At 34.6% G+C, this 20,364-nt stretch overlaps 3 protein-coding genes across 3 annotated transcripts; 1 reads left to right on the forward strand and 2 right to left on the reverse strand.

The window, feature by feature from the left end:
• Positions 1-623: 623 nt before the first annotated feature.
• LOTGIDRAFT_224000 (hypothetical protein) lies at positions 624-4,472 on the reverse strand. Its single transcript, XM_009046826.1, has 6 exons — positions 4,375-4,472; positions 3,640-4,002; positions 3,129-3,275; positions 2,228-2,305; positions 1,694-1,812; positions 624-1,119 (listed from the first exon to the last, which is right to left on the reverse strand). The coding sequence occupies exons 1-6, from the start codon at positions 4,460-4,462 to the stop codon at positions 1,024-1,026; spliced, it is 891 nt and encodes a 296-aa protein (XP_009045074.1). The 5' UTR covers positions 4,463-4,472; the 3' UTR covers positions 624-1,023.
• Positions 4,473-6,333: 1,861 nt separating this feature from the next.
• Positions 6,334-9,620, reverse strand: LOTGIDRAFT_237446 (hypothetical protein). Its single transcript, XM_009046827.1, has 6 exons — positions 9,408-9,620; positions 8,957-9,118; positions 8,510-8,652; positions 7,989-8,105; positions 7,541-7,636; positions 6,334-7,338 (listed from the first exon to the last, which is right to left on the reverse strand). The coding sequence occupies exons 1-6, from the start codon at positions 9,493-9,495 to the stop codon at positions 7,126-7,128; spliced, it is 819 nt and encodes a 272-aa protein (XP_009045075.1). The 5' UTR covers positions 9,496-9,620; the 3' UTR covers positions 6,334-7,125.
• Positions 9,621-10,332: 712 nt separating this feature from the next.
• LOTGIDRAFT_224004 (hypothetical protein) lies at positions 10,333-19,293 on the forward strand (the record flags this gene model as incomplete). Its single annotated transcript, XM_009046828.1, has 19 exons — positions 10,333-10,490; positions 10,797-10,846; positions 11,195-11,253; positions 11,558-11,697; positions 11,932-12,018; positions 13,256-13,376; positions 13,797-13,886; positions 14,174-14,218; positions 14,345-14,456; positions 14,715-14,895; positions 15,518-15,578; positions 15,840-15,912; positions 16,096-16,206; positions 16,491-16,546; positions 17,349-17,498; positions 17,870-17,956; positions 18,164-18,382; positions 18,725-18,781; positions 19,174-19,293. 19 exons carry the CDS (start codon positions 10,333-10,335, stop codon positions 19,291-19,293), a joined length of 1,977 nt encoding a protein of 658 aa, XP_009045076.1.
• Between the last annotated feature and the right edge of the window lie 1,071 nt (positions 19,294-20,364).

Below are 20,364 nucleotides of genomic sequence, written 5' to 3' on the forward strand. Positions count from 1 at the left end.
ATTGCTTTGCTCGCCTTGCTAAACATACACATTTCACTAATTCTAATTCCCCATTAAAGTCAAAATTACAATGTATACACAAAAATAGAAAGGGCAGCCATTATTGTAACATCGGACTAGAAACGCCTCCATTTTACGAGAGTGCACGGAAACAGTACAGAAAACGATCATACGATAATTGACTTTAATTGACAGTAAATGCTCATTCGAAAACTGACTCAAATATAAAATCTTCCAACTGTAGACATATTTCGGGTTTTCAAAACAATGTTTAAAACTACTGGAAAGTTTGAACTGATTTCATATTTTTATTCGCAGCCATATTCATTTCATTTCTATCAATTAACTAATTTGTCTCATGAAGACGTGCAACGTTTTATAGTGAACATTCCGGGAAACTTTTGTCAGGCATGCAGCATTAGCTTGTCGATTGTCTATTAACGTACACAGCCTTCAGAACACAGGGTTTATAGTCCCATCCGTACCACCAAACGCTTTTTCATTTCAGCCTCTCATAGAGATAGAGGGGAGGGGGTACCCGATAGATAAAAATCAGAAGGCACCATCGCGACCTATGAAAGGATAAAAAATAAGCAAAGGGTAGTATTGTTAAAAATAAAACAAAATTGATATATAAGTTTATTGTAAAGTTTACATGTAATCCATCTTGAAACAATAGCCATAATGTTGTTATAACACTACAATAAGAGGCATTCGAATTCTGATTAAAGAATTAATCTACATGTAGATGATAGCTCGTCTGTGTGTCTACAATTATCTTGTTTGTGTGTATTTGGCAAGAGCTTTTAATAATATCTAAGGGCCTTTACGATAGTGACGTCATAAAAGTCTTATTTTCAGAGGAATTGCATGGATATAACTCAAGGTGACTCTTAAAATAGAGTACAGTTTTGACTCTTGGAGTACAGACAGTGAGTCAGCGATATGATTTTTTTGCAATACACAAGTAGGCTTTGAGTTCGTGCATTGGATTATCAAATTACTCATTGCCCAAATAGCCCCTTAAAATAGAATACATTTTTGACTCTTGGTATATGTCGAGTCCGGACAGTGAGTCACACATTCTCCACTTTCTTCCATCTTAAAATCTCGACAAACCTGAAATAATAACCCCTTAATGAAACCAAATAGAAGACACCAAGCAGGAGACTGAACACTTGTAAAGTTGTCATTAATAGCATTAAAGGGAGTAATCAATGTTTTATAAAGTTCAGCTGATGATGACTTTCCGATTTCTAAAATGTTTTCAACATAATGTTCATTGATCAGCTTTTAATTCTCGTCTAGATATAACAAAATACAATAGGTACATACTCATACTTTAATAGTGACTTTCAATCCAAATCACATCTTCAAAATATCAACCTATTATGAACTTCTTCTTATACCTTGACTGCAATTGCCACAATGTTTGTATCACAAAATGCAGCGATTGATTGGATTACACGTTAGCGAATACAGCCAATCAGAGCCCTTGACATACATAAATGCCATAAAAATTGTGGCTTATGGTTTACAGGCTTTCTGTCCAGGGCTCTCATTGGCTGTATTTGGTAGCGTACAATCCACTCAAATCGCTGCCTTGACAATGATGGTTATTGTAGTCCAGGAATTACAGCTTGACATTGTGGAAATATCGGCCAATACCCCTCTTTTAAAGACTTGTACTTACATAACAATCGCTTGCTGTTGGCCCTGTACATCCTACAGAGCACAGTTTATGACAGCACCCATCCTCCCCTCCTTTATAACATCGACCATTACATGTTGAATGACAGCCGTAGTCAATATCTAATTAAAATATAATCAAGTCAATAGAACGGTCTGTAGCACCGTCGGTAAGAGTATTGGAATCTTCACACAACCATAATCATAATCATAATCATGGTTACGTAAAAATTAACAATGCTCGTGGGTTCTAATCTCGTACAAAATCCGTACCAGCAAGACAATTCCGTTAATCAATTATCTCGTTCAAAGAAAGTAAGTCAGGAGATCAAATGATCATGAATAACTTTTCTTATTGTTCCAGTCGACCCAACTGTAAATATGTACTAATAATCCAGGAAAGATCCATGCCAAAGGATTTGTACAATGACCAACTGGTAAAACGGGTCTTCATGAAGCTAAGTTGTTATCCTTGAAATAATTACCTTTGCCAAGGCAACCGATATTGGTTGTAAAGTAAAGGATTCAGCCTACAAACCTTTACTGCATAATTGGGGTCTGGGTCCCCAGCATCTTGAAGCCCCATTGAAAGAACATTCTTGAGGACAATCATCGCCTGAAAAATTTCATATCAGATGCTAAAAAGGACTTTTACAAGGAAATAATGTTACAGCATTCAGACTGAATCAAAATAATATCTTTCTTTACGAGCTTTACTGCTATTTTTTTAATCAGAATTGGAACAAAGGTGTCAAAACATTACTGATAGCCTTTGAAATCTGTTTTTACATGGGACAATTTCAGTCAAAATTTGGGCCATTTGAAATCACTGTGTTTCATGACGACATCTCACCCTTGTGTCACGTCTGAGGAACTGGGTCAGACCAGTGACGTTATCACATCTGCATAGTTTGTCTGAGGAACTGGGATCAGTGACAATACCATATTTGTTTATTACCTCTGGGGATTTCGGGCCAGAACAGTGACGATATCCCCTTCCTATATTACGTCTGGCGAACTAAGGTCAGAGCTGAGGAGATATCACATTAGTATGTCACGTTTGAGGAACTTAGGCCAAAACAGTGGCAATATCACAATAGTTTATTACGTTTGATGATTTACAGAGGCGATATCACAATCCTATATCACGTCTGAGGAATTAAGGTCAGAACAATGGCAATATCATATTCATTTATTACCTCTGAGCATTACGGGCCAGAACAGTGACGATAACTCATGCGTATCACGTTTGGCGAACAAAAGCCAGATCTGTGGTAATATCACATTCGTCCGAGGAACTAAGGCAAAAACAGTGACAATATCACATTTATTTATTAGGTCTGAGGATATAGGACAAGAACAATGACGATATCACATTCGTTTTTAAAGTCTGCAAAACAGTCTAATGCATCACATGGTTTAAAATAAAAGAAACTTACAGTTGGTGGAGTATGCTCTCTCACCATAATATACAGGATTGTGGTTGTCTGTCGAGTTGAAGAGACGAGTTATTTTATACCAAGGTATCGTATTGATAAAACACAACACCGGATTCCCAATAAACATCACTCTGCCTTCTACGATCTCTGCAAAAATGTTTAATGTTGTCTCAATATTTACTTTATGAACTGATAGAGTATAATTTCAGCTATATGTAAAGTAAAATAAATATTCGCATGAACAGCTGGTGGTACCATAGAGTATAAATATTAGCTAACTTTATAGTAATATAACATTAGCTTATCCAGTTGATAGAGCTCAATTTGAGCTATTGGTATGCCATCTAGAAATTTGAAACTTAACAGCCCATAAAGCTCAATTACAGCCTTATAACCTAGAGCAAACAGAATTAAATATCTCAGTGTGACAAGACTAGTGTTTAACTTACTGATAATTAGCTAAACTCAGTATTCGAGAAAGTGGGTGTCAAAAATAAGAAATAAACTCTACCTTTTAAAGCTGGAAGATGTAACTGTTGAAGACCAAGATGTGGACTGTGATACCTTGACGTTAAGGACACAACCAAGCTGTAAGCTTCTCCGTGTATAGCATACGTTCTGTTACCGCGTATGACTTCAAGACTCTTCAACTCTAGTGTGTCCAACTCCGATACCAGTCCAATAAACACGTATCCGGAGACGTAACGTATGTCGGAGAGGAAGGACAAGTCGTAATCGATGTTAGGATCGTCTAAGTTGGTGATTTCTAAATTACCATGGACCACCGTACAGCCCATGTACCGTTTCTTTAAATTGTTATAATGGTTTTGCCGTGAGCCACTGTAACCTAAACCAACGCTCGTTCCATGACATTCTGTAATGAACAATGCAACGTTATAGTGATACTATTGAGGACAAGGAACGATCAGTAGGATATTACGATTGGGGTCTGAATTGTCCATGCGTCAGAGCTGATTAGTCCACCCCTGGTCGTTGAAATATAAGACATAGGCCTACAGCATGCAATTGAAGTTACATTTGGATTATTATGGAATATGAAAACAAATTCAACTCTGAGCTCACTGTGGTCATAGAGTACAATTTATCTACATTTAAACGTAATATTAAATGCCAAGATATATAAATTACAAGTCGAGAATTAACTGCAAGTTACAATCCGGACCCCGATAAACACCAAAACTTCTAAAGTTTTGAATTGCTTTTCAAAGAAACGAATTCTACTTACCTAGATCAGAATGGGGAACCGTTTCTTTTAAATTCAGACACGTTACGACAGACAACAAACATATTAAAGTAAATATTGTATACTCCATGTTGTTCCGCTATATTTCTCGTGGAGAGCTAGAGTTGGTCTTGTTCTAATTATAGAATGATGCCAACACGGCGTCGAAATATCACGGAGGCGATTTGGTGTCTAACACAAGTGGAAGTCATCTTGTCTTCAGGATTTGGTCTTTGGACACTAAAATAATTCTAAATCAGCATCAAGCTTAGCAAATAAGTCAGTCAGTGGCGAGTTTAATTGTCGCCACCCATGTGTACAAATCCTCTTTTATGGTGCGAGCACACAAACATTCTCGGTCGCAGATTTTTGTCGCCGACTCAAATCTTGAGTTAAATCTAGCGTGTACCCGTGCTTCCACGACAAGATTATCGTGTTGCCGACAGAATTTATAATATCAAATAAATTTGATACTTGTCTACGATAAATTTATCGTTTGCAAGACAGAGCGTCATCATCTAAACTGATTCATTTCCCCTTCAATTGCATGCTCCGCACGTGATTATCGACATAGTGGAAAACGACCGTTTGGAGATTATTTTGTCCGCTGTTGTGCCCGCAGATGGTCGGTGAGACTCTAGTCGGAGACAAAAATCGCCGACCAAGCCGTTCGTGTGTCCACAGCTTTATTAATTAGAACAAACATCTGATGATTCGATGTCTTTCGGCTGCTTTCAATTCAAGATATGACTTCAATATACATGTAGGTAAAAATTAAAATTAATCCAATTTTTTAAAAATATAAGTGGATTACACGAATTTTATTTCATCGCTAAACACAATTTTAACTTGATTCTGACTGTGTTGATGATTTTTTAACTCTAGGTTTCATCATAATCAGTTTGAAAACGTAAGAATTAACAAGGAAGTGAGAACAGAGGGACATGATCAATTATTGACGCCCGGAAAACGATATGTAGGCGTATACAAATAAAGTTTGCAGGTTTACGTGTTATATTTTATCATTCCAGCTGTTGACATACCTACTAGACAGTGCGCCACGTGATATAAAACATTTGGTTATCAGTAAAGTGGGTAAAATTCCAAATGTACAACTTTTTTCTTTATGCCGTTGGTTTTTTCTAACTTTCTAATTACTCTGAATAATTCTTCCTTCCATTTAGGTAACATTTCAACGTTTAAATGGGACATTCTCATTTTATCATTAAGTTAAAAAATTCTTGGATCAAATTTATGAAAAAAAGCCCACAAAAATCTAGAGAAATGTTCCTTGATTTATTAGAAAGTTTTAACAAGCAGTGTCTTTAGGGAATAGATTCGCCATTTGTGGTGTCACCAGTACATGACCTTGGTATAAATGTGATATCAGTGTTCAGACATATATTTGAGGACAGGACAGTTGCTTTAAAATCGAGGGTGGGGTGGGGAGTATTCACAGCCACCCAAAAGAGATTAGACCTGATTTAATACCCTTTGGTACCTTGAAATTCTCTTTAAATTTATATTAAAGTCTAGTAATAGCTACGTTTCCATTCAATTTGAACCTACATTGTATAGTAAAAGAGATTGTAGAGAGGGTCGTTAGTTTTCAGGTGTATCCGATCCATTTATGGCTTCTATCTTAATCATTCCAATTATTCCATAAGATGTCTGTGTTTTCTTTAATTATACATGATACACCATGTAAGGTTGCTAATATAATATGATGTCACTGTTGTAAAAGCTACTAATGAAGTATCATCAGCTTTTGAGAAACGTATTATAATGCTTAGTTTTACTACAATAGCTTCTTATAAAGGTCTGACTATAAATTAGAATGGTACAAATTGATGCTTTCAGTGTCCCTGATACAAATGAAAACCTAAGAAAACCTCTTAACAATCCTTTAAGTATAGAGTTGGGTGATGTTACAAATCTACATTCCAATTAAACAAATACGGTACCAAAACGACATTTTATTTTTAGTCAGTTACACATTCAGATTCAATACAAACATACCACACAAAATGTATAACATTATATCATAATGAATAGTTCTCTTAGACATTTCTAGATGATTTTTATTAGGCTAAGCAAATTTCTGCAATAAATACCTGTGCTTTGATATGAAGATTAAAATTTTCAGCAAAAAAAAAAACGTTATGATTACTTTGAGTTTGCCCATGAAAAAATTGCTTAAGTTTATACAATAATACAATTGACATAATGGGACCCATACAAAAATGCAAATTTTAGGGCTTGAATAGCACTAAATAACAGACTGATCCTACAATGTAAACCCATAATCCAAGGGAAGCAATTCTAATATAAATGCATGATTTGTGTCTTTCATTGGGTTGTATGATTTTATACAACACAACAGATACTACTGTAATATACAAACATTTCCATATTTCTCTTCTTAATGCCTTTTTATAACAAAACAAATGAATCATTTTATAGCAGAAGAACACATACGAAAAGTACATAATACAATTATTATTTTCAAATGCTTCTGGAATATTTATTACTTGCATTTCAATGTAATAAATATTCTAGAAGTATCATTATATTCCTGATGATGGTGGGAGAACCACATTGGAATTTTAACAACAATAGTATTTAACTAATATAGTTGTCTTATTTATTTATAACTTGTGATTCTTATATGCCATTGAAGAATAAACTAACAATTCATTCACACAGACACTAAAAACCTAAACATTTTCATTAATAGTTCATATATTATCCACATCACTGTGGTAACGACAACAATGTCTGCTGTCCTGAAGGAAGATAAGTCACATTTCTCGCCTTGGACAAGTTGACTGTAATATCTTCTATGGCTTCAAGTTTACGTAGTTCCACCATGCCCTCTCCAGCATCCCCAAATGATTTAGCTAATAATTCGGCAGCCTTGGCATCCCCTTCAGCTGTGATGATAGCTGCTATTTTATATTGTTCAGCCTGAATTTAAAGAAAATCAAATGAAATCATTTTTACTAGACCAAAGTAGAAATATATGACAGCCTATTTGGGTTCCACTATCCCATAAATCAATCATTTTATCCAGAAATGGGTCCTTTATCAGAGCTTGTTAGAATACAATGCAGTCAAAAAATAATTAGGAAAGCAAGAAAGGAAATCATATTTAATTGAAAAAGGTTACCTTTTCTACATTATATCTGGCTCTTTCAGCTTCTTGTTGTGCAACTTGTTTTGATTCTACAGCTGTCGTGAATTCTTGACCAAACGTTAAATGTGTCTAGAAAATAAACAGTGAAATAGAAATTTGGTCTGAATTAGAAGCCTTAAGAAATAAAATGAAATAGAGAATGAGGTTGGAAGACATCACCAGGTCAACTTTAAAAAGCACTTGCTGTGGCATATTTTACCCGGAGGTGGATTAATCACCTAACAGATGACAATACAATCACTACTGATTGAGATATTCCGCTGCCATTGGTGATAAATGTCTTACTTTTCTCCACCTGAATGAGACTAATGAAAAGGCAAACCACCATGTAGTGTGCAATGAGGGAAAGATCAACAGCATTACCCTACTTTTTTGAATTTTAATTGTTGAGGTATCTTTAATAGTATACAGTAATACTTACCAAAGCGATATCATCTAATACAATACCAAACTGACCAGCTCTCTCTACTAATTCTTCACTGACTTTCTGTGAGACAACTTCTCGATTAGTAATCAACTCTCCAGCATCAAATAAAGCCTAAAAATATAGAAAAAAAAGAGAACCAATGTATTGGAAGGTCAAAAGCACCGCACTTGAAGTTACATACATCAAGATACCACACAAGGCATCTTGTAGTGTATTGCTTGGCATCCCAGGAACTTGAAACTTGCTGAAGAGATTTAAGGCTCAATTCCCATGCAGTTTGCAATGAGAGAAATTTTGCCAGGACAGCTGCCAGATAAACCTTTTACAAGGTGACAACCTAGGTTAATAGGCATCTTGTCAACCAGCTAGCCCTTTGTCAAACATCTTGGCATAGGTCTTTCCCTAACTATTTGTAACAATTATCAGCTGTGACTGTTCCAGCCTTGTTATACATGATATGAATAGTTGATAATATCAAATAATATCTATATAATCATAAACAAAATGTAACATACAACAACTGCTTTAAGAACTTCATTGGTAATGGATGGAAGTACTCTTTCATCAAAGTCCACACCTAAATTGGTATAGATTCTAGGTAATTCTTTTACAACTGGTCTGAACAATATACGTAATGTAATATTAACATTCTGTAAATCTGAAACAAAGATAAAACAACTGTTTACTTTTATTATTTCATTCATGTCCAAAACCTTTAATTATCAGTGGACTCAGTTGTGAATGGGTGTGGATAATACAGGAAAGATCAATGCTAAGAGGTTTGGCTACAGACCAGCTGATAGTAGTTGATAGACAGGGACCTCAGGAAGTAATCTGGGTAAAGTTAACTACAAACCAGTCCCATTGGCCTGGATATGGCAATTATTTTGGAGATAGATATCTGTATGTCTTCATAGATAGAATCTTGAGCAGTTATTTCATTTGCTCCAGAAGTTACATACCTTTGCTGCCCGTGACAACTACAACATTCCTGGGTCGCGATCTGACGTCAAATATAATAGGTTTCTGTACCCAGGGAACAAGGAAATGTGTACCTTCACCAACAACGTCTGGTATGATTCCCCGAAATCTATCGAATATAACTGCTCTATGACCACCATCAACTAAAAATACAATGAATGAAATGATGAAAGTTTTACTTTTATGGGTTATGGTATTGCCATGCAGTGTGCAATGGAAAATTCAGCTATCGTACAGACAGTTGGTCCAGTTGTCTTTAGTTAGGCTCCGTCAGAGTTTCAAGTCATACAAAAAAATAATGCCAAAATGCAGTCTGCAATTTTTGTGATCGGAGGTTAGGATTTGTAAATTGCTGATATATTACCAAAACCTATTATGTCACAGTCGAAAAATGAATGGAAAATATGTGCATCAAATTTGACCTTGACCTACCATTATATAGAGCTGATTGTGCTACAGCTCCAGTCACAAACAAACCAACACCGACTCGACCAATGGCATTAAAAATTCGCGCTGCCATTATGCAGAACGCCCGGTTATTTATTCAGCCGTGAAACTAATCCTTCAAACCAGATAATAATGTCAAATTTATTTGCTTTTCTTTTCAATTATCTGATGAAACTTTGTTTCTCTTCTCACATGTTACTGTAACCGGAAGTTACTGGTACGCAAACTCAATGAGGAAATGTAACGAGATGCAATCGATTTTTACCAATTCGTAGCCAAGTCACGTTTTCTAGAACTCGCGTCAAACACTGAATGCGTCAGACGCGCGCCATATGTTTACTTCCTGTCAAGATAAAGCATCGATTCAAATCATAATAAATGAATGAAATTCTGTTTCTGTTGAGATAAAACATTGTCACTTCCATTGATTAATTGTTCTTAGGGCTAATTAATAGGTCTAATTGAATAGACATTAAAGAATGATATATAGACATTAAAAAATCTAGCCTAAATTTGAATCCATTTCTTCAGTTCAGAATGATTAAATCAGAGTTCGGTTGATACATGCATGAATAAGATTGTTGTTATCGTTATATTCTATCAATTATCCGACAAAAAGATAGATCAGAGGCTGAGTGGATTAGCTCATTTATTTGCGTTTGAATTCTACTGAAACCTTCTGACGCTGCAAAAGTGTAATATTGTTCACAAAGATGAAATTGGTAATTTTATTTTTGAATAACTAACATTGCCTATCTAACTCTGTCCAAATGAAGGACAATTGTTATAGCCTTCTTTTAATAATTAGGATGGTGTCTTTAGGAATCAGAAAGAAAGATACAAACAACACAAAATTATGAGTAATTGTTCAATTAATCGTTCTATTAGGATAACTTTTATTTAGGCTTATATGACTAAAATAATCTGGTCTAAATTTCAGGTTTGCTTGTCCAGTAACCCGAGCAAGCCATGTTTTGTGCTGTATTTTAAAGGAGTAACAGTAATGTTAGATTGTGGTCTTGATATTGCTCAAGTTCAACATTTTCTTCCCATTCCAGTTGTACCAGGGTTAGAAACAGAAACTTTATTGAAGTAGCAAATTGGTTTTTACCCCCAATTGCACTCCCACTATTTCTAACAAATATTGAAATATGAATTGTATAATAACAATTCAATTTTTCATGGAGAGCTCTATTAGACACTCCTTGTCGGGGCCACAGAGTTTTGAATTCAACAACTACAGTTGTCCCCCTTTATTTCAGTCTACTCCCTATTTGTACCATTGGTCTAGCGAGGTTGGTGCCACCACTGCTTCAATAGACTGACATTAATAAAAAAAAAAATGCAGAAAAAAAGAAGATTTTTCATTTTCAGGACACAGATATCAAAAGCTAGAAGTTGGTCTCCAGGTTTTGAGAAGAAGAGTAAACTAGGAGAAGCTGTGAGTCATTTTTTTTTTGCTGTCAATTTGTTTGGTTTCCCAAAAATCAGATAACAGTTTTTTTTGTGATATTTTAGCTAATGTTTTAAATAGTTTTGGCATTCCCCAAATTAATTGCAGACAACTTTTAGTTTAAACTTTTAGACAAGTTAAGAGAAACTCTAGATTTTGATCGGTAGTTTTCATAGATTGATCAGCTAACTTTCCACGTAAAACAATCAATTAAGTTGAATCAAATATCTGAATTTGAATAAAATGTGAAAAGTGCAAAGACTGCCACTTCTCTGAAAATGGTTTATGTTGAAGTTTTGAATTTTTCAGTGCCATGAAGTTAAAGAATGTTCTGGTAGATTATTTGTTGATGGGGCTTTTGAATTAGCTACTCCAGAGGTATGATGCAGTATTTTCTAAAATTAAGAATGGAAATCAGAGAATGTTTTTTTGTGATTTAGAAACTTGATTGACAGATTTGTACATCCAGTCTCCCCTTGTCAGTTATTTAGATTCTAGAGGCTGACGTAGGACAATTAAAACTTATACAGATCATTACAGTTAAGATTCAAAAAAAGAGTAGGCTTATGTAGTTGTCAAAATTTCCCTTATTGCACACTTTATGGTGTTGCTTGTTTCAAAAGTAGGACTTACAATTCCATTTAATTTCATTGAGATGCTAATTGTCTGTGCCTATTTTTAGTTGAAGATTTTAGATTTAAGTTCAATAGATGCTATACTGATATCTAACAGTACTTGTATGTTAGCTTTACCTTATATAACTGAGTATACAGGATTTAAAGGCTATGTTTATGCCACAGAACCAGCTCTTCAAGTAGGGAGGTAGGTGTGCCTTTGGAGACATTCATAACCACTAGGAAAATTGTGAAGTGACACTGGCCAATCAATGAGCTTCTTAAGATGATTGTTTTGTTGATAGAAAAAAATGCTGTTTTAGGGGAATCGCAAGAACCACAGACCTCTGATTGAAAAGGTTCAAATCGATGCTATCAGATACTGGATACACAAAAAAAGTTTAGAAAACCTCTTTACAATCCTTTTAAATTCTGATTATAGAATGTATATGGAGGAACTAGTGAACTATGTAGAAAGAAATCCTAGAACTAATATATCTTCTAAATGGAAACATGAAGATATTATCAAGTAAGTTCTTTTGATTCTGATGTGATTTAATTATGACAACTTCAAACTGAGCTACCACAAGCATTTTTATACGCCCACATGGAAATGTGGACGTATATTGCCGTCGCCCCTGTCCGTCGGTCCGTCCGTCGGTTCACATTTCTTGTAGGCACGATAGAGGCGACGGTTTTTATCCGATCTTGATGAAATTGGTATTAATCGGATGAACAGTTTCAGAGTTATTGCCCTTGACTTAATAAAAACGCATCAAATTTGCCTTGTAGGCACGGTAGAGACAACAGTTTTCGTCCAATCTTGATGAAACTTGGTATGCATGTATATATTGATGAGATCTCAGTCAAGTTCGAAATTGGTAATAATCGGATGAACGGTTTCAGAGTAATTGCCCTTGACTTAGTAAAAACGCGTCAAATTTGCCTTGTAGGCAGATAGAGACTACAATCTTTATCCGATCTTGATGAAACTTGGTATGAATCTATATATTGATGAGAAGTCGGTCAAGTTCGAAATTGATAATAATCGGATGAACCTTTTCAGAGTTATTGCCCTTGACTTAGTAAAAACGCGTCAAAATTTTGATTGTAAGCACGATAGAAACTACAGTTTTTATCCAACCTAGATGAAACTAGGTATGCATGTATATTTTGATGAGATCTCACTCGAGTTTGTAATTGGTAACAATCGGATGAAGGGTTTCGGAGTTATTGCCCTTTACTTAGTAAAAACTTGTCAAATTCGGCTTGCAGGCACGATAGAGACTACAGTTTTTATCCAATCTTGATGAAACTAGATATGCATGATGAGATCTCAGTCAAGTTAGAAATTGGTAATAATCGAATCAACAGTTTCCGAGTTATGGCCCTTGTGTGTACAGCGATGAGACATTGTTCATGTTTGAATTTCATGATAACTTGATGAACTTTTTCAGGTTTTTGCCTTGACTTATAGATGATTATAAGATTATTTGAAATTTATTTTTAAGCCATTAAAGATTTTGTTATCATTCTGACAGCTGGTAGTGGGCATGTGTTACCTGACATTAACAGACATTAGGGTGATCATAAGATAGTTGTGATATAAAGCTGAAACTGGGCCAACACAAAAGTAGCACCTAATTGCCAAGCAGACAACAATAAAACTTGTTACAGACTTTCAAAAGCACTGGCTGTGACATCAGACAAACCATTTAAAAATTTCATTTTGGATCCTTTTTGTATCCTGTTCTTTACTTGTTTAGAAATTTACCACCACCATTAAAAGAAGCTGTTAATCCATTACTATGGAAACAGTGTTATACCAAACATGATATTGATTCTAGTTTATCAAAGGTTCAAGTCGTCGGCTTCAACCAAAAAATGGTAAGTTTAGATTGAAAATCTGTTAAATATTATTAATCTAAATGATCATAATAAAGTTCATTAAAAGCAGATTAAAAATTTGACTGTTTTATGATAAAAATGGTAGGCCGTTACTAAGTGATGTATGTTACATACACTTCAAGCTTGTAATATGGAGATCAGAGAACATCTTACGATCAATTTTGTCATAATTATGGTATTTTTAAATGTAGAACTCCATATGTAGGGTTCTCAAGGCTAGGAGTACACAACATGATATACAATGAAGCTTTTTCAACCTACAAAAAGCAAACTCATCTAAACTAAGATAGTTGATCTCTCACTCTGAATATCCCATAATGCATCATTTGAAATAGGACCCACTGGGTGTGCTTCAACTTAACCACAACACTTTCTTTGAAGGATTAATTATATTTGTAGAATATATATGGTTGTGTTGAGTCAACAGCAGTTAGTTCAGGGTATAGCCTTGGTAGCAGTAACTGGGTAATTAAGTCTACACATGAAAAGGTGTGCACTATATCATCTCAAGATTAAAATCTTATTTGAATTCAATCCTCCATTAAAGAGCGTCACTATCACAATAGGTGCTATTGATATCTTTGCAGTATCTACATCAATGCAAGAACCACATGAAAGTTGGATTGGTAAAGGGATGTCTAAAATACAAATAGAAAACTTATCAGTAGAATGTTTAATTAGTTTAATGACCACAGAACATATAACTGTCAGTGTTTGTTTCTATTCTAATATACATAATCCTAAATCAGTATTTTTCATATATTGTATGATTTTAGGTTTGCTATGTATCAGGAACTTCTACATTAACCACACATCCAAAGGTAAGATCCTACACATTATTCTACCAAATACTTAAGACCAGGCAGCTAACTTTTTTACCTTTCTCTCTTTCTACCTTTATTTAAGCCCAAGCAGTGTGTTTATTTTTCTATTTTCATGTTTTTTAGCCATTGGAGCAGTCACCATTACGCAATAGTGATGTTTTAATATTGAGCTGTTTGACTCAAACACCGTTAGCTAATCCGGATGCCATGATTGGTGAATTCTGCGTTAATACAGGTAAAAAAAAACTATTGGGTGTTTTTTTTATGAACAGCTGATTGCCCTCTCAAAAGGGACTGACATGGAATAAGTTTCTAGTTGTAAAGAAAAGACAGTAAACTGAAGCCCCTTGTGCTACACACTGTACTTTGGAAGGTTCAGATTGATGCCATCAGTGTCCTCAATACACATAAAAAGTTTGAAAAACATCTTTACAATCCCTTTAAATAGCCTTCTTTAGGTGGTTACAGTATTTTGACTTCTATTTATTTCCAGCTGTAACATTAAAGAATGGTGGTAATGTTCTGGTGCCATGTTATCCATCTGGTATTACCTATGATTTATTTGAGTTACTGTCTATACATCTAGATAGGTGTGGTCTAGCTAGTATACCGATGTACTTTCTTTCACCAGTGTCAGATAGTGCTTTAGCTTACTCCAACATCTTTGCTGAATGGTTAGATATTTTTTAGTTCAGACTTGATACCATATTGGCACACATGGTGCAATAGGTCTTACTTGATACTACATTGGCACACATGGTGCAATAGGTCTTACTTGATACCACATTGCCTCAAATGGTGCAACATTAGCTCACTTGATACCATATTGGCACACATGGTGCAATAGGTCTTACTTGATACTACATTGGTTCATATGATACCACATTGCCTCACATGGTGCAACATTGGCTTACTTGATACCACATTGGCACACATGGTGCAATAGGTCTTACTTGATACTACATTGGCACACATGGTGCAATAGGTCTTACTTGATACTACATTGGCACACATGGTGCAATAGGACTTACTTGATACTACATTGGTTCATATGATACCACATTGCCTCACATGGTGCAACATTGGCTTACTTGATACCACATTGGCTCACTCTATACCACATTGGCTCTCTAGATACCACATTGGCTCGCATGATATGGTTCAGTAAATATCACTTATGATTTGAATAATTTCACACAATGCTTCAATTGATAACAGTTCAGTAGTCACACATGATATCAAATGGATTAGTATGATATCACACATGGATTATTGTATCACATTTTTTATTTGTAGGTTGTCCCAGAATAAACAATCTAAAGTTTATTTACCAGAGTGTCCTTTTCCACATGCAGAGGTAAGATAAAGATATATATATCTGTTGTGGTGTTATTCTCAGTTAAGATATGAAAATCTGGTGAACTTGAATAAGTCATCTTTCTCCATTATTCCAGTAAATCCAACCTCAAAAGGAAACAGATGAAATGGGATCGATATATGCCAAGAGGTTTAGCTTGGACCAGCTGATTGAAAGGAATCCTATCAGATCAGTATTTCACTTAGATTTATGGAATTGAATGATTTCAGGCTTGACATTATAATACAATTTTTTTTGTAGTTACAAAATCAAGGGCGATTAAAAAATTTCAAAAGCTTGAATGGTAAGTTCCTAAAGTCAAATGACTTAATCAGTACCTTTGTGATGGTGGCATCATAAAAAGCTTAGTTTAAGTAGAATTGCATGAAAAAAATACATCTGACTGAAAATAGAAATACAGCAAATTGATGTTATTATTTTCCCTAAAATTCATAATAAATTTGGAATCTATTTACAATCTGTTTAATTTCATTTTTTGTAGATATGAATCTAGAAGTAAAGGCACCATGTGTTATGTTTGCTGGGCATCCATCTTTAAGAATGGGAGATGTGGTACATTTTGTTGAATTATGGGGGAAACATGCAGCTAATACTATTATATTTACAGGTATGTCCATTGCCTAAAGAGGCTTTTATCAAATAGCAATATGAGGCTATTAATCTTTAACAACAATGTTTTACTATACTGTTGTATATTTTCAGATAGTAACAGAATAATATTACTAGTAATTTATTGTGAAAGGACTGGTTTACTGTTGTCAGGTTTACATTCACAATGGAACAATGATGTTTAGTTATATGTGTACACATTTGTTTGTCATATCATGATTTGATTCATCAAAAAATCTTGCTGCTTCCTGTAAATTTAGAGCCGAATCTTTACTCTTTCAGAGCCAGACTTTCCATACTTAGAAGCTTTGGGACCATTTCAACCTTTATCCATGAGAGTAGGTGAATTTTAACTAATTAAGATAAATTTTTAGATTAATTGAAATGTGTTTTAGCATGAAAAATTACCATCAGTTTCAAATATTTATTTACTAATTAAAATTGTATGATCCAAATGATATCTGAACAAAAATTTGACATATTTTGGTATTTATAAGGCAGTATTACTAATGATATAAATTCCTATACAGGTATTTACCTTCATACCAGTATATTACCATGCCCTAGTTTTAAAAATTAAGTTGTTTATTGCAATTTTGTAGATGATCATATCTGGACAAAAAGCTCCTTGATGGTATATCATGATAATATTATATATATTGACTATATTACTAATGATATAAATTCCTATATTTATAGTGATATCAGTATATTACCCAGCTCCTTGATGGTATATCATGATAATATTATATATATTGACTATATTACTAATGATATAAATTCCTATATTTATAGTGATATCAGTATATTACCCAGCTCCTTGATGGTATATCATGATAATATTATATATATTGACTATATTACTAATGATATAAATTCCTATATTTACAGTGATATCAGTATATTACCCAGCTCCTTGATGGTATATCATGATAATATTATATATATTGACTATATTACTAATGATATAAATTCCTATATTTATAGTGATATCAGTATATTACCCAGCTCCTTGATGGTATATCATGATAATATTATATGTATTGACTATATTACTAATGATATAAATTCCCATATTTATAGTGATATCAGTATATTACCCAGCTCTTTTCATCTGAAATAATTTTATTTCTTTTCCAGGTTTGTTACTGTCCAATTGATACCAGTTTAGATTTTGGTCAAGCTAATAAATTATTAAAAGATTTACGTCCATTACATCTAGTTGTATCAGAGACATATACTACACCACCCATGATGGCAGCCCATAGAACAGATCTCACTATAGACTGGGTACATTCTTTAGATTTCCACTTCATTTAAAAATTCCCCAATTTCCCTTTTATAAGATTTGAATGACATTAAGAAGCAAAGAGCAAATATAACAAAAAACACAAGGAATATATTATTACATAACAAAGCATGTAAAGTTTTAACAGAATTTACACACTATCAAATGACAAATATACAATGAAATTTTATATGTACATCGGAAAAAAAGGAGGCTAATTCTGTAGTCCCAGCATGGCATTGCCTAAATTTATGAGCTCAACAGAACAGTAGGATGTAAAACATTTTTGCAACATATCAAGTTTTTGTGAAAATGTGTCTGCATAATGTTACATGCTTCAGCAAGCTTGTTCAAATCTGTTTATGAATTGTAGGAGCCATCCCCTTTTACCTACAGTAGGGGTCAAGTATTATCACTTCCTGTTAAACGAAAATTTCAGTCAGTCGACATTGATACAGAGGTAAATACTTTTGATTTGAAATATTAATGATATTAAAGACGGGGCAGAGAGGTTAGCTGACCCACACCCACCCCCTTCACAGCCCTGAAAGCAAGTTTTTTGGGCAAAAATCTCATAATTACGTTAGAAAAAGACCAACTGGAAAGGGTCCTCTTGAACTTATGATGTCATCCTTCTTAAAAATGAAACTTTCTGTTTTTTTTGTAGTTAGCAGCAAAAATGGAGCCAGTGGAGGTCAAGCCAGGGTCAGCCATCACAATGTTAACTGGTTCACTTAAAATTCATGATAACATTTACACTTTAAAACCTCTTCCTAAAGATGCTCTTATTGGTCAAAAACGTTCACATGATGGATTTAATGTACACAAAAAGTCCTATATCTTTGGTTCTCCTAACATTCAAACTTTTGTAGATGTTATGACACAGGTATGCTTATATTTAGTTTTAAGTTATTGTCTCTTCAATATGTCTTAAACTGTTACATATTTCTATCATGTTTCACTGTAGCAAGTAAAGACAGTAGTGTATATTTCTTTATTTAGTAGGACAAAACTAAATTATTAGGTATCATCTTAAAAAATTATAAACTATAAAACATATTTCTACCATGTTTCACTGTAGTAGATTAAAACAATGTTCTAATTCATACATTAAGTAGGAAAAATCTTAAGTGGTATCATTGTCTCTTTCAACACCAGTGGTTTGGTGGCTTTAAATGGCTAAGAAAACCTCTTTACAATCCCTATAAGATTTATTTGTTTCTTTCAGCAAGGAATATCATCTATAAAAGTTGAGGAAACTGGAAGTGGATCCATTATACATCTTGTAAGTTGCTTTAGTGAATCTGAGTTTGTTAACAGTCCTAGGTCAAGTATTTTAGTTTGAAATGATCTGTTCTCTAAATAGTAGTGGAGCCAAAGGGGGGAGGGGCAGAAGGGGCAGTCGCCACGCCCCACAACTCTTCCCCCCCCCCCCCCCTCGCAGCCCCGAAAGCAAGTTTTTCGGCCAAAAATCTCATAACTAGGTTAAAGATTTGGGCAATCTCTCGAACCCCTCGCTCTCTCTCGGACGTAAACCTGGCTCCGCCTCTGTCTCCAAACCCTCTTTTCAAGATTATCCCACATCAAAGTATGCAATGATCGTTTGTATCACAGTCAGGGGCCACAGTTAGAGCATTGGAATGTTTACATGATGTCATTTTTAATTGTGTATTTCAGCCAAATGATGATACATTAATACAAGTTGATGGAGATTCAACACATATTATTTGTGAGGGTGATGAATCTATTCGAGTTAAAATCAGAGACTCACTGATTAAATGTTTAAAGAAATTATGATTACTTGTTAATAAAGGTTTTTGTACTGAACTAAAATCTGCTTATATACCCTTGACATGTCATCTAGTACAATAAAACAAGGTTAAAGATCCCTTGGAAATCGAAAAAGAGTAAAACAAAGAAAATAATGCTGCCGTACAGTAAAATTTTCTTCATTCTACACAGCATGGCTTTACCTGTGTTCATAGCCTAATTTAATGCAGAAATGTATGACATAACACACTTTAATTCTTTACACCTAATACTTTAAATATTGCTATTGGGTCTGCCCACAAATTCTACAATTTGAACTACTTCAAAAATATGAGATAAAAATTTCTAATATTGGAACTTTTAAAAAAAACATATAGGCCTATGTGAAAGGGCTTGTAAAGAGGTTACTGATTTACCATTGAAATGCGCCATTTCAATTTTTTTCTGTCAGACGTCTGTTGAACCTGCAAATAAGGCAGAACTAAGGGTGGCCGTCACATCACCCCCCCCCCCCCCCCCCCCCGACACACACCTCCATTTTATTTCCTAAATGCCTATATTGCTCAGCGCGCCCTCTCCTTAATAATTCTGTAGCCCTTTCTAGCCCACCGCCCTAATGGTTCATAGAACCGACACTGCTTACAGAGTGGCCTAGTAAAATTTCCCGCCTTAAGGCTACGCACGTGCTGTCAAATAACCCAGTTTGGCAGTTATCAAGATCAGTTGATATAAGGTGATATCGGGTGATGATAGAAAAGGGAATAATAGTTTATTTTTTTTTTATCAACTTATTATATCCAACAATTTATAATCTTATCTTCTGGTAATCTTTATAACATGAAATGGTCAACAAAAGCCCACTTTTTGATAAAATTAAGTCGTAGTCTTGCTTATCAAAGCCTCTTAATCCAGTCCCGCATTGTCAGTTGTTGTAAACTCATTCCGCAAAAGGAAATGTTAGTTTCCGTGAAATGAACATTGCAGCATTTTAGTCCCGAAGTTGATACAAGTGTTGAATACCATTCGGCACAACCTCCGTGAGATGACATTTACTCAACCATCAAAGGATGACCTGCTACTTCCGAAGTTGATACGAGT

The sequence above is a fragment of the Lottia gigantea genome, assembly GCF_000327385.1.
Source record: "Lottia gigantea unplaced genomic scaffold LOTGIsca_107, whole genome shotgun sequence".
In the NCBI taxonomy this organism is placed as follows: Eukaryota; Metazoa; Mollusca; class Gastropoda; family Lottiidae; genus Lottia; species Lottia gigantea.